The 15623-nt window shown below is 35.1% G+C and overlaps 1 protein-coding gene across 1 annotated transcript in view; it reads left to right on the top strand.

Moving 5' to 3' along the window:
- The window catches only part of LOC118187872 (fatty-acid amide hydrolase 2-like), a 425140-nt gene that overhangs the window by 235110 nt on the left and 174407 nt on the right, over positions 1 to 15623 (top strand). Inside the window, exon 3 of the mRNA XM_085820389.1 lies at positions 10401 to 10620. Coding sequence (XP_085676515.1) covers positions 10401 to 10620 — 220 coding nt within the window. The remainder of the gene's footprint in view (positions 1 to 10400; positions 10621 to 15623) is intronic.

Below are 15623 nucleotides of genomic sequence, written 5' to 3'. Positions count from 1 at the left end.
TTTCTTGTCAATCCATTAATTATAAGACATTGATTTGGTTGGTATCTCTTTTTTATAAACATCGTGCGGCAGTAATTTTAATGAATAAAAGCAATTTTGTTTAACAAAATATTCGTTTTATTTATATAAATCAATTTAAATAGACGTCCATTTTTCACCAGTATTTTCAGATAAAATGGCGTTTCAGGAAAATGTCTCATTTAAATTGCCTTTAAATATCCGTTTAACTTTTACGGAAGCTTTACATATGCATTACCCCCAGGATATCTCATACTGACATCTGTTTTCGACAATACTGTAAGACATAATATTAGTTAAACTTTTTTTGTCGTTAGAAGAATTTTCAGATGTTTAACAGATTGCGCGTTTTGTCTAACATCAAAATCCCATAATCTGATATCTTTTTAGCGACCAAATGAAGCGAATAAAAGAGGGAAAGTACGAAAGAAATTAAGAACGTTTGCCGTAGGTTATGGAATTACATCACTTCCTCTTGTTCCACAGCTCGCGGCAATGTTACGAGAGTATCTACTTCACGATCGTCGCATTGCATACCCTTGTTGTATCTTTCCTGGGAATTAAAAGTTTTTTTTTTTTTTTTTTAAAGAAACGATCTTTTGCTGTGGCCTAAGAGCAAACACGTGAATGACGTGTTTGAAAGTAGCGAAAGAACTTTCATTGCTAACGGAAGAAAACTTACCGGAGTGATGTAACGGGTCACATGACCCCTACTTTCGCTTTCGAGGAAGTTCTTCCGAAATGTAGCTATCAGAATTGCTTTTCTTTTTCCTCTTATTTTTTTTATTATATGTTAGACATTTCCACAATTTTCTGCTAATGTTTCAGCGTTTGTTTTATGATGCAGGAATAGAGAAATGGAGACACACATTTTCTAAATTCTCTTATTCTTTAAAATTAAGCATTGAATTCCTGAAGATAAATAAATAATTTAATTCATATGTAGAGACATTCGGTATTTTGTGGGAAGCAGACAAGATGAAAAATATGCAACGTTTTCACCGGGAATCGAACGACGGACCTCTCAATTACGGGCTGAGTGTGCTGACCACTACACCACGAAGGCTCGTTAAGAAGGCGGGAGAAATACCTTATGCATATAAATCATAAATTGTCAACGTCATGTGTAATTACTTGCTGTTATAATTTTGCTACTATTCTCAATATGATAATGTAAACATTTTGAATATGATTGTTACGATATGATTAATCAATAGCTAGAAATGTATGATTTCAATAGATAGAAATTAATCAATAGAGCAGAAACTGATTACAGCAATGTAAATTTATATATCATTTTCATCGGATTCTCCGATTTTAGATTTGTAATAATTTAATTAACATTTTCCTACTCTTCCTTAAAATGTCTAAAAATAAATATACAATTTTCGATATATTTACATTATAAACGTATCAAAGGAATTTACAAAACTCTTAAATTACATTTGTCATGTTTTAATGTGTAAATTCTCTACCGCAGTAAGCAAACGTAATATTTAAAGCAACTAAAGCTGTTCATTTTTGTAAGCTCAGCATCTCCAATAAACATATCATTTTTTCATTTCGATAAGTTAGTAAAACATGATAACAACACTTAATTGAGAGAATATTTATGATCGACATTGCAGTGAATCCCCACAATGATGTTAATAATGGCCTAGCTTGTTTTTCCGATAATTTGGCAAATTTAGTTGGACCTATATACAAAACATCCTCCTCTCCTCCACTGAGGAAGTGCTTGTGTCCGCCATTGCAACTCGTTCACGGTTCCTGCTACAACACACCATATTACAAGACTTCCACTGAAGAAAGCACTTTATAATACTCAGCACTGAAGAAAGCACAGTGCAATTTTCTCAAAGCTCTTTGTGTGCGTTTGCCCACGTTTCTCGCTTTGCCAGATCGCGCCTCAAAGTGGTATCACTCATCAAACTTTTGCACTGTTTACGGTCAATTGGAATTTTAGACACTTACCAAATCCATGCCTTCTCCAGGATTCGAGCAGGGACCCATAATTGAGGTAGCCGACTCCCTTACCACTATGCCAATAAGACTGCTTAAGTTTTATACTGAATATAATTAAAAGAAAATATGTGAAGAAAAAAAGACTTTAACGAAGAATTAAATGGAAAACTGCAGGAAATAAATATGAGATCACTAATCATTTTATAAAAGTGTAGATCTGTTACAGTTGCAGTTAAATCGGTCACTTTATATAACCTCTCCTGGATCAAAGCTGTTTTCATGTTTTGATCACTATCTGAAAAAGTATTTAAATGATTTAATAGAAATTATACCTCCAGGTAGTTAACCTCTAGATCAGTACAAAATTTCCTTAAGCTCTACAACTTTATAACCATTGTGATTTAAATTTCTAACTAACGAAATTAGGTTCTCATTTTGAATTTTGCCAAAGATGTACGCGAAGAATATGCATTTTAATCTGCTATACTATCATTTGCTTTTTTTTATCTGATGAAAACAAGTACATATACGAGGTTAAAACCCTGGGGATGCTTAGATGAATATAGTGTTCAATGCTGTTTTCAATTATAACATTTTAAGTTGGACTCCAAAGATGTCACTCACATTTTCACCGAGTAAACATAGTGTTTGTTTTAGGTTGACCTACGAATTATTCATAATTATCTTCAGAAAGTGTTTCCCTTTTATAAAATGGAATAAAAGAGTTTTTGTCTTCTTGATTTACAATTCAATCTAATCACTCTATCTCTTTCGATTTGAAGCTTCAAAAGCTATTAAATAGCAGAATTTTTCTACAGCCAGTGATTGATATTAGAATAAGCACATGTCCAGACCTTTCTATTTGCGCAGTTGCTGCTCATTTCTTTTTTAAGGCCATTGTTTAGGTAAAAGCCATTGCTAAATCGGCCTTTCTCTGGTGGTCAGTGTAAATTTATCTATGTTTCCTTGATGATTGTTGTGCTTTCCAGATGGCTTATTTGTTGCTTATAGCCTTGCAGTTTAGTTCTTCAATGATGCACAGAGAAAGCCTTTTTCCTTGATAAGTTCTTGAAGAAGGCATTTTGTATTCATCTCGAATAATACTTATAGTGTTTTATTGTAGTATAATATCATGATTTGTGGACAGGAATTTTAATGTAAGCTGACAAAGACATCAAGAATCAATTCTCAAAAGTGGATGAAAGTTTCGTTTACTGTTGCTGTACCTTTACAGTTTCAAATCCAAGTTTGTGAACATCTCTGTGCAACAGCGTTACGGTCGTCTTCTTTGAAACGATATAACTAGTACTATAAGCTCGCTTTATTAGAGATATTTAAGCTATTTATTCTGACGAACCATCGATAGGTTTTTTCAGTCGTCGAGGAATTTGGTAGAAATTATTCGCACCATTTATGAACTGTAAATTTTCATCATATCATTTAGGTTCACCATCGGCCGAATAAACAAGACTGCTGAGCATTAATAGTTCATACTGGTTTCAGTTCTCTACAAACGGGCTAGCAGCATAAGGTGTTCACATTTTTCTCTGGTGTTACGTGATTACCAACCAGTTTCCAAGAGAAGAACTGTGTTAAAGTATGGTTTTCCATAATCAACAAAACAAACCAGCCATCATAACACTTTAATGCATAATTTCTAGTTCACCTCAGATCCTTTTTGAGGCCCACCAGTTGCTGAGGGGTAAAGCCGCTGAAAGCTGGTAGTTCGGTCCGTAGTTCGAATTGTGGAGAGCAGGCTGGCTGCATGAACATTTTAATGGTTTTCCTCATGTGTAACGAGCCAAAAACGTCGTCCCCCAAGGCATCCCTCCTCTTAGGCAGGTAACCCTCGAGTGTTTTGTCGTAATCAAATAAACCAGCCCAAATTAGTTACTTTTGAACTTTCTGGCAATAAAACCACTTTCCTAATTCAAGGAGATGAAAGCCACTTTTCTTCTGAAAGGAATATAAGTGCATTTTGCTACAAAAGCAATACTATTCGTTTAGACATTTTCCATATAATTATGTTGCTATTGATAGAAAAGATTACCATAAACACTCATTTATGATGTGAAATGTGTTAGAAATGGGACACCTGCACATAGCTTGACTTTTAAAATAACATAAATCTCAAGGAAAAGGGCATAATTGAGCATAAGCAAACATTACGCAAAACTTTCTTTTCTGTCAAATCAAGCATGAAGACGAACATTACTTCTTTATGAAGTAAGTGGTGTCCCAGCGGTGGTAAAACGTTGACCTACAAATCTTAAAATGAAGAACGGTTATCTTTTTTAAAGAATCTAAATTAAAAAAAAAAAAAAAACTCTTAACAGTCTTATCCTTTAATTTTTTTTTCTTTTTACGTTCCTGCTGCGACGCCATTTTTCATTGCCCTCGTTAAAAAGCTCGAATTATCTCTCAGGAAATACTAATTGGAGACTACGATGTTGCGATATTTTAAAGAGATATTATGTAATAACATGACGAGTCGTGTGTTCATTTGTATGTCCTATAAAATGCCTTACCTTGCACCTTCTGGGATGATATAACCAAGTACTTAAAAGCTTTACTGTATTTGATTTCCATACTAAGAAATAAAATTTCAAGTACTACACTGACTACCAATAAGTATTTGGACACCTATGCAAATGACGATATCTGCGGTCTTAAGGACTCCGCCGGTATATATCGTGTAGGAAACAGCATCGGCTTTAGTCGCATGCAAGATGCCTCGCAGTTCGGAGCTTTCTGATTTCGAGAAAGGTATAATTATCGGGTATCACAAATGTGGCCGATCCTTAAGGGACATATCTAGCGATCTGAAGTACCCAAAATCGACAGTGGCCTATGTGATTAAGAAGTGGAAGGTGAGCGGTGATTGTCGGAATGTGCCCCGAGTCGGCAGACCAACGAAACTGGGAGATAGAGACCGACGAAGCTGTCCAGAGAAATTTGGAAGAACCGCACCCAACCGATGGCCCTCATCCGCGAGGATTTTCAACAGGCATCCGGGAGTATTGTTTCAATGAATACCATCCGTAAGGAAGCACATCTGCTTGGTTTTCATGGTCGTGCTGCTGCCCATAAGCCTTTGATCACAAAGTCCAAACGCGCTGCTCGGTTAATGTGGTGCAAAGTACATCGAAAATGGACCCTAGATCAGCGGAAACGGGTTCTTTGGAGTGACGAATCAAGGTTCACCCTTTACCGTTCGGATGGCAGGGTCTGGGTCTGGCGTCTACCTGGAGAACGTCTCCTGCCAGAATGCATTGTGCCAACAGTCAAGTTCGGCGGAGGTGGAATTATTGATTATAATTGGGTGTTTCTCCTGGTATGGGCTGGGACCCTTGGTCCCCATTCATGGTAAGCTCAACTCGATGCCTACTGCACTATTATGGATGACAATGTGCTTCCTACGTTGTGGCAGTTTTACGGGTTGGACCCCTGTTACTTTCAGGACGACAATGCCAGTTGTCATGTTTCGACGTTAACCAAGGCTTGGTATGGTGCAAATGGAGTTCATCGAATGGACTTGCCTGCCCAGAGTCCAGACCTGAACCCTATCGAGAACCTCTGGGACGAGTTGCATCACCGAATTCAGGGGTGCACTACCCGTGCAAAATCGGTGAAGGAACTTCAATGTCTTCTTCAAGCCGAGTGGAAGAAAATACCACTAGCTGTCATACAAAGACTTGGGTTTCTTAAACTTTTTGGTGTGGGGACTCCCTAATATTTACGAAAATTTTGTGGGACCCCATAAGCATTGCGCAAATCTGACACACTTGTATTGTAATATACTATTGTAGTTTAACAACATTAAATGTATTTAAAGTAATATAATAACATTTTCTCTCTATTAATAAAATAATTAACGTAGCAATAAATCCTGTCAGTTATACTAACCTGAAACAAAAAAGTTGCCAACAGCAGCTATTTATTTAAAATGCTGACATTAATGAACAATTTTCGACATACAATGACGTCACATGCAATCGCGTGCTTTCTTCAAAGTTAGAATATGACCTTCTATAATAATAATAAGTTTAATGTTTGGCAATGTCTACTTTTATTTCATATTTTTCAAAACTTATAAACTTTTATTAACGATTTCAAAATGAGCAGTGACAAAACTTCTCGAAATAACGCAGACTTTTATCTTCCACTAGCGAGACTGTTGCCACTCGGAAACATGAGTGCGAAAATTAGGGTTTTTCAGAATTTTTGATTAATACTTCGGCTAATTAAAGTCGTTCGAAGATGAGAATGGTCGAAAAGCCTTCCCACGAATTTTTGAATCTGGAATAATATATTTAACGTTTGGAAATACTATTCTTATTTCATATTTTGTAAAATTAAGAAATTCTTTATCAAGAATCTCTATGACTTAAAAGCAAGCAGTGGCAACACTTTTCGAAATAAAGCAGATTTTTATCTCCAGCGTGCAAGATTGTTGCCACTCGGAAAACTGAGGTCGAAAATTAGCGTTTTCAGAGTTTTTAATTAATATCTCGGCTAATTAAAGTCGTACGAAAATGAGAATGGTCTAAATGGCTTCACATGATTTTTTGGAATCCGGGGGTACCTCTTTGAAAACTCAACTCTCCGCCATTGCGGAGGAGGTAATGCCGCAAACAAAAACACAGACAGACGCGCACTGATTTTGATAGTATAGATGTTACCTAACCAAAGCTTCTAATTTAAAATTAAGATTATAGACTTAAAGCCAGATTTGGCCAAGAAGCCAACTAATAAGTTCCCCAAGTATACTTCTGCATTTAATTAGCATTTTGGTACTACAAAAACTGTTTTTCATAAAATTTAAGTATTAATTTTATGAGAAATATGTTACAGTTATTAATAAATACAAATACGAATATGCTACATTTTTGCTCTGTTTATATAAAAAATTATGATAAAGCTAATATTTGTAATAGAGACACATCGGTGGCAATCGGTGGCTCCAGCAGTAATCCTTGTTTAAAAGATACATTTTTATGGATCTACAAATCCTGATCTAATACATAATTTTGATTGTCATAATTCTGTTCATCGGAATAAAACTTAATGAAATTATCAAAATTTGGCTTCTTTTTTGCTTGGTGTAACATTTAGATGCTGATCTGTGTTATCAAATTCTTGAATTATAGGTACATAAATCATAGTATAAAGATTAATCCGGGAGGTTTTTCTAGACAGAATGCATTATACTAATTTTTACTGTTTTCAGTAATTAATTAGATTGCATAACCGGTAAAAAATTACTTGCTCTAGACCAGGGTTTCTTAAACTTTTTGGTGTGGGGACTCCCTAATATTTACGAAAATTTTGTGGGACCCCATAAGCATTGCGCAAATCTGACACACTTGTATTGTAATATACTATTGTAGTTTTAGGTCATTAACTTTAATTTTAAAGTAAAATGAACGTTTCTGTTATAAAAAAATGTGTCGAAACGTTTACGTTTTTTCTTTGTCTGTATTGTTTTATCTTTTCCTATTTTCAGATACATTATGTAAAAATATTTGGTAATTGTAAAATTATTCTAATAAATTAAAGAAATATCAAAATTGCTAACATTCTTGGCTGCCCCCTATTGCAGGTCCCGCGACACCAATTGGGGTCGCGACCCGCAGTTTAAGAAACCCTGATCTGGACCATGGTCCTCTGGTCCAGAGCCACTCTCAACCTGTGGAGAATTTCCCTAGAGGGAATTTTATACATTCAGGAGGGAATGCGGTCAGCCTTTTATCTAGTTGTTAAATATTTTAGTTTATGCATGTAAAAAAATACTTTTATTCATGTTTTGGTATTTATCAAGATTTTTATTGTTCTTTTTGTTGTTTATATTATAAAACGAGTTAAAAAGTAATTTGTATCTAAATAAATACATATATTTATTTTTGGAGTTTTGGAAAAGAGGGCGGGAGAATGATCTTCTAGCAATAATGAAAGGAATGCCTGAGGCAAAAAAGGTTGAGAACCACTGGTCTAGAAAAATGAGCTCAAAACTCCGCAATGTTGAGGACTCTGTTCACTGTATTATCCGAAGTTGTTAAAAGGCCATCCGCAATTTCTACGTTAGCTTTCACCTTTCTTTATAAAATTACATGAATAAAATATATAGTAATAATAATGATTATATGCAATAAAACGTGATTCCGACAGAAAACTGGTAACAACCATGACAGTGGCAGAAAACACAATCGTAGTTATTATACTTTTGCACTCAGAATGTCCATTGTTATCTCAAATCTGAGCATCGTCACCATAAATGATTTTTAAATAAATAAAAATCTATGGCCTATATTTATATTTTGACTGCCTGCAGATAAATATAAAGCATGCAAACGCACATGACATTTTAGCATACTAAAATACGTATATGTTACGCGCATGTGAATTGACTGTTGTCGAATGTATACCATGGAGGTAAGAAAGAAACTAACTCTAGAACTTCGTAACGTTTTTTGATCTACAAATCCTACCGTTGATTTACTTCTTTCCGTGGTGTACATTTGTATAGTAATAAATACACCAAACACAGAGCAATTCTATCAAATGTAGATAATCGGAAAGTATCATTTACGTTTACGAAATTTGCATGTGCACATCTACTTCAAATTTTAAGATATCCAGCATAATATTTACGAATTATTACCATTCATGAAAGTCCTTACTCGTCCTTTATTTTCGAAACCATATTTTTGAAAAAAAGAAAATGTTATTGGTGCATGACACCTGGTAAGGCCGGTGAACACGGTGTCTATTTAGAATATATATTTAAAATGGAGGATGTAGATTAATAAATTATGGAATTCATGGTCTATCGATCAGAAAAAAATTTTCTGAAAATGAAATATTTCAATTAATAAAATTTTACCAAAATTTCTGTGACCGCAATGAACTTTGCCCAGTTTGAGCAAAAAATCGCCGTTTTATCTGAGGATCATAAGCAAAGCACCAAGCTTTATCTTCAGACATAACTTATTGAAAACATCTGCAATAAATCTGCCAATTATACCAAATCCCTAAAAGTTGAATGTCGATTTTGTTTCTGTTCTGTCATCAGGGCAAAATTAGAACAAAGTTTTCTTTTCTTTTTTACCAAGGATTTTTCAATGCTATTTTATGAGGCCTGTCTTTGGCCCGGTGGCGCAGTGCCTAGTACGTCGCGCAGCTGCGCCACAGGTCCGGGGTACGATCCTCGGGCTGGGCAAGGTTGACTCATCCTTACATCTCTTGAGTGGGCCGATAAAATGAGTACCAAGCTCGCTTGGGGGGTACACACCGGGGTCCTGCGACAAGCTGACCACTTCCCCGGGGAATATGCTGACGCACTCCGGGGCCGAAGGGCAAGAAAGCAGATTTAGAGTCACTGCAGGCCGTGGCCCACTAGGGCTGTTGCGCTACTGAGTTTAGTTTTTAGTTTATTTTATGAGCAGTCTTCTGTTGCTTATGTTACGTTCATCAGCTAATATTCGAAGACGTAGATTATGAGTTTTCAGTAATAATTGTCAAACTCTTTGGATGCTCTCATCCATTTGAAAAGTTGTGAACGGCAAACGCTCGTGATGTGGGCACATTGCGAAATCGCCCGTACCTTTGAAGAACACTGAATCGTGTTAATACTTGAACCCGGTACGTTTTCCACAATATTTCAAATATCCCCTTGTTTTATCCGTTTCTTTTACTCCTTCGCTTTACAGCAAGACCTTAATATTATTATTTCCTTAGCTCGTAAATTCATAACAACATATATGGATTAAAGCAAGTTTGCATAGCAAATTCTATTCTGAAATACACGATCGTTTAAGGAAAGCAGGTTGATATTTCATAATAATGAGTATTGCTAATAATAATAACGAATACTAACTGTTGTAATAATAAGTATCGTTTGTCAAATTTGCTGGAATTTGTTAAAAAAATTACCCCTGAAACTTCGTGGACTCACTACGTATAAAAGAGAAAATTTTGCATAGTGCTGACTATGTAAACTTTACTATTTTCCATAATAAATTTTACATCGTACTCACTATGTTCGTACGATGTAAAATATCGTCTTAATCAGCATTGTTATGACAGTATGAATAACATCAGAGACGCCGGGATGGCTAGATGGAACATGATAAAAATGGTCAAATGCTAACAATTATGTAAGGTCAGAAACGCAGCTCTTATCAGTTACAGAATTTTATCAGAAACTCTCATTATCTTTAGATCATATATCATATGTGTCTTTCTGTTGCTCTCATTTTCATAGAAAGACAGCTTGACTTTTCAAGAAACGCGAGATTTCACATCCTTTGATTTCATTCACGCATATTTCGTTTATTTCTTGATTACTATCTATGATTTATAAGAGCTGTAGAATATTTTTTAATCTGTTACTAATTGCTTTGGTTCCATTTTTGCAGATAAAAAGCTCCGATGTCGTCAAGTCTTACATCACTCGAATACAGGCAGTTCAACCACTCATCAATGCTTACGTGGACGAAAGGTTTGAGGAAGCTCTGGAGGATGCCAAAAAAGTCGACGCACTTATCAGCTCAGGGACGAAGACTGTGGACGAAATGGAAAAGGAAACGCCGTTCTTAGGGGTGCCGTTCTCGGCAAAGGAAGCCGTTTCTGTGAAGGGTATCTTTTATCGGTTTTTTATTTTTTTTTTTTTTAAATTTGTGGATGAACTTACGACTATTCAAAATACAACATGTTATATTATTCAACATATGAATCCACGTAAAGGATATTCGAAAATGTTGAATGCGTGTTATATGGTGCACGCATGGTATTCACCGAAACCTTCGCGGACGAAAACGTGGCGGAGAAAACAACGCAAAGCGAAAGCATCGTGTTAGAGAACATTGTAGGAGAAAAGAAAGCAAAGAGAACAAACACATCTCAATTCTAAAACATCGTGGTACAAAATCGTGCTCGAAAATAAAGCGGTTCCAAAAGGTTGCAGTTTAAAACATCGTCGTCGAAAATATTGTGGTAAAAAATAAAATACCTACAAACAATCGCATGACGATAACATCGCACTCGTGTGTCTTTCAAGGTTTAAAAGTTGTAAATGCATTTTCGCATAATGGTTTGGGAGCACAAGAAGGAAAGAGGGATAATTTTACTTTTATATTTCATATTTTTAAATGAACTAACAAATTTTTGCTGAAAAAGTAAGAAGGAAACTTAAGCATTTAAAAATTAAAAATTAATGGAAAATTAATGCAACTTACAGCACTTAATAGAATTTTTAATTAACATAGTTAATTATCAAAGGTCATTCATAATTTCATCTTTTTTGTAAAGTATAGCTCATAATTTTTCATGAAACATACAGCCTAAAAAGATTTGGAAAAAGGAAGATAAATAACTGCATGGGGTTACCTCTATAAAAATTGCTGAGTTAACTATCAAATTACTTTCTTTCACGTTTGTTAATGTGATATTGTTTTGATGAAAATTATATTTTGTTTTGTTTCCGCTTATTCTTAAAGTGTGGTTAGAATGTCCATGTATAGCGTGCAATCAATTTTTTGGGTGTCTATTTGTTAGTTATGACGAAAGTCAATTACATAATTCGTCAAGTATGGGATTTCAAAACACATGTGTGCAATGTTATCAAAATGCGATGATTTGTAGGTACTTTATTTCTTACTACGATATTTTCGACCACGATATTTTGTACCGCGATGTTTTAGAACTGCGATATTTTCTCCTTGCTGTCCTTTTCCCTACCATGTTTCGTACCTCGACATTTTTGCCTTGCGTTGTTTTCTCCGCGACGTTTTCGGCTTATGCATGCCTTCCAGTTATGAGATTTCGTCGAATAACATAGAGAAATTTTTTTAGATCGTTAATTTTGCAAGTATAAAAATATAACTTTTATGTACTGTGTCTATAAAAGTCTTTACGCGGCCATTAATTTCACGATCGTTGGTCGTAAACATATACAATTTACGGAAGTGTTTTAAATGACGAAAATATTCAGGTTTTGGCAATTTTAAGTTTTAGAAACGAATTAATTTTAGCCAAATAACGAATTTAAATTTTAGTGCGATCACCCAATTCTTATATATGGGAAAATTTTGAAAAAAATAAAATGATAAGAAGTTTGAATCCCGTACGTCAAAAATGAACCGAGATATTTAACGCGGCCATTAATTTTAATAACACTGCCATAAACAATCTTACCCGGACATTAATTTTGCAGTCCTAAACACATACTTTCAACTATAAAAATATTCTAATATGGAACATATTCCTCTTTTGGCATTTTTCAAGGTTTATTTTTTTTAAATTACGAAATCCGAATTTTTAATATGTTTCCCATATTTATGTTTAATAAACCTTCACACTCATTCAAGAAAATGACATAAAAAATTTTGGTTCCTGCACAATGAAAATTGACCGAGATATTAGATTTTCTTATTTGAAATCCTGCACTCTTAACACCAGGAATCGTAAACAAATTGTAAGGCGAAATATTTGAATATATTCCTAACTAAAAATGAAACAGTTTTAAAAAAATATTTTTGATTAAATAATAGATGAAGTGACATTTATTAATAAATAGACAGTCGTGAAACGTTTTGATCAATGCATTTTTTTCAAAAAGGAACTCTTATTCACAAAATCTTACAAAAATCGTACTCCTGAAAATATTGGCAAGCTTCCAATATTGCAATGTGGTAACATTATTTGCATAATGTAACCCACATAAATTTAAACTGAAAAACATTTCTAGTCCAATGAATGCTTTGTGTGGTTATGACATTAAGATCCTTAAGTACTTAAATTATATGTGAATAATTTAATATTAAAAAATTGCGTGTTACTTGTGTGAAAATGTTTTTCGTATACTAAATTTAACAAAATTGTAAATAAAAAATATAACACACTATTAAATCACAAATAAATATCACTGAATGATATTAAATGCAAAAACAATCTGATGTGTACACCACATGACTTCCTTGTACGGAATATTAAATTATAGGCATTTTTCCTCCATTTCATTTGACTTTATTTCCCTGAATTTCATTAGAGGTACAATTAATTCTGTTCTCACTTCGCGACAAGGCAAAAATACATAAAAACTTATAATATATATACTAAAAATTGAAAGATATATAAAAACATAAAACACCAAATACAGTTAAAACAATTTTTAAAAAAATTGCAATTAAAATTATAGTTTCTACGCAAAAACAAGCAATTCGGCCAGCGTGCCCGAAGTCAGAATTTTCGGTGCACAAAACTGAAAGTTTACTTTTGGTTTCACTAAGAAATAAGACATTGAAGGTGTAGATATTGACTTTATTTGTTGCTGATGCAAGGCTGAGTCAATATATGAGATAATTTAACTATTTAAATGATATAATTCCAGAATGGATTAAACATGATTTAATTCGCAATAATAAAAGAAACGTTACTTTGTTGTTACGAAGTTTAGTTTCTCTAGATTGGCAACAAATCTTCTAATCTGCTAAGTTTCAAATGTAAACAAATATGGATGCTATGGTTAAAAAAAATAAGGCATAGCGCACATAAACAATTTTTAAATTGTTAATAATTCTACAACTATAGCAGGCAGGTTATTTAAAGCCCTAAAACCTATATATATATTAACCTATATCTATATTTATAAATATATAAAAATATTTATATACTTTTGCTACGGTCGACTGCAACCAAAAAGGGAGGTGCACAACTACATGTTATAGCAGTCCTACATACAAAACTCTAACGTTCTGATGCTACTCGTTTTGAGCTATGCGAGATACATTAATACATAAGTCTATACGGATGTTCAGACGCCACCGAAAAAAAAAATCTTTTCCGAATCTATTTTGAATCAATTTTATAATTCATTTGGGAAAAAAGAGTCTTTTATGCCGTCCTTACGTACAAGATGTCAAGCAAAAGCATCGTTAAATTGCATTCGATAGCAGTCAAAATGGATATTTTCGTTGAAATATTGGTACCCGGAATTTTTCGTTATTACAATACTTCCTTTACTTCGCACAAGGAAGTAAAAATAAATGAACCTCGAAATATTTTTGAACCGATTCCTCAGGGAAAAGATAAGTTTGGTTTTTTGGAGCTGAAAAATCTATAAATATCTTAAATTTTAAATACAGGGTGATTATAATTAAAGTTTAAGTTTCAAAACGCTATAAAAAAAGAACCACTCATGAAAATGACGTCAAATTTGAAAGGAATGTTATTGAAGAAGGCGGAAAGCGTATGGCAGAAGAAAAAATTTAGTTTCAAAAGTTAGCAACAGATGGCGCTGCAAGCGGAAGAAGACGTAAATTAAAATGTTAGTTAAATTTCAGTGTTATAAAGCCGTCAGGTACCAGGCTGTTCCTCATTTTGCGTTTCAGACGTTCGCCATGGGTGTTTCACTGCAGGACCGCGCTCTGCTGGTAAAGCTGTATTACAAGAATGATGATTGTGCAAGAGTAGCTCTGCAAAAATTCAGGACACTGAAGGGTATAAAAGAAGGCATTGGTCCAATGAGTGTCGTATGTCTAAAGAAAATGATGCAAAAATTCGAAGCGACAGGTTCGTTTGATGTGCAATCTGGTAGAAGGAGAAAACGAGTGCATTCGACGGTAGTTGAAGAAGTGGCCCCAGCATTACAGGAGGGGTCGGCCGGTGGTGTGCAACCGTGCAGTGCACGAGGAATTGCCCGAACATTGGACAGGCCTACGAGCACGGTGCTGAAAATTGTACGAAACATCCTGCAATGCTATCCGTACAAAATTGGCTATGTGCAGGATTTGCTTCCGTCTGACCTGACAGCTAGGGAGACGTTTGCGTTAGAATTCCTGGCTCGCATGGAAATGGATAATGAATGGCCGTGGAAAATTTTGTGGATAGATGAAGCCCATTTCTATCTGACAGGATACGTGAATACCCAGAATTGTCGAATACGGGCAACAGAAAATCCATTGGCAAAGCACCCCGTACCACTTCATCCTGAAAAGGTCACTGTATGGTGTGGCTTTACGGCATCATTCATCCTACAACCATATTTTTTCGAGCAGACGGGTGCTTCCGATCCTGTTACCGCAACCGTCACTGGTCAGAGGTATGCGTCTCTTTTGCGCAACCACGTGATTCCAGCTCTGCAACAGCATGGATGTGTGGATGAAATCATTTTTATGCAAGATGGCGCTCCTCCGCACATTGCACATCACGTGAAGCAGCTGCTGAGGCGCCATTTCGGAAATGCTCGAATTATCAGCCGTCATTTCCCTACAGCCTGGCCGTCCCGATCGCCTGATCTTACTCCGTGTGATTTCTGGCTGTGGGGATATCTGAAGGATGTTGTGTTCCGTGCTCCAATTGCAAATTAGCGGAATTAAAGGCACGCATTTCACAACACATTCTGAACATCACCCCAGAGACACTGCGATCCGTTGTGGAACATGCTGTTTGTCGCTTTCAACTTGTTGCACACAATGGTGGACACCATATTGAACATGTTTTGCGCCAGTCTCGTGACAGTTCCGAACTTCTTTGATGAATGGTTCTTATGCGGTACGTCGCCGCAAAACTCATGAAACCGATTTGTCCCTTTCGATGTGATATGTACAGTCATGCAAATAAAATTATTCAACAATTCTAAT

The sequence above is a fragment of the Stegodyphus dumicola genome, chromosome 1, assembly GCF_044657685.1.
Source record: "Stegodyphus dumicola isolate Sdum_Otavi_A_Nest chromosome 1, ASM4465768v1".
NCBI lineage: Eukaryota > Metazoa > Arthropoda > Arachnida > Araneae > Eresidae > Stegodyphus > Stegodyphus dumicola.
The sequence above is the reverse complement of the archived record's forward strand: the minus strand, read 5'-3'. Positions and strand labels throughout refer to the sequence as shown.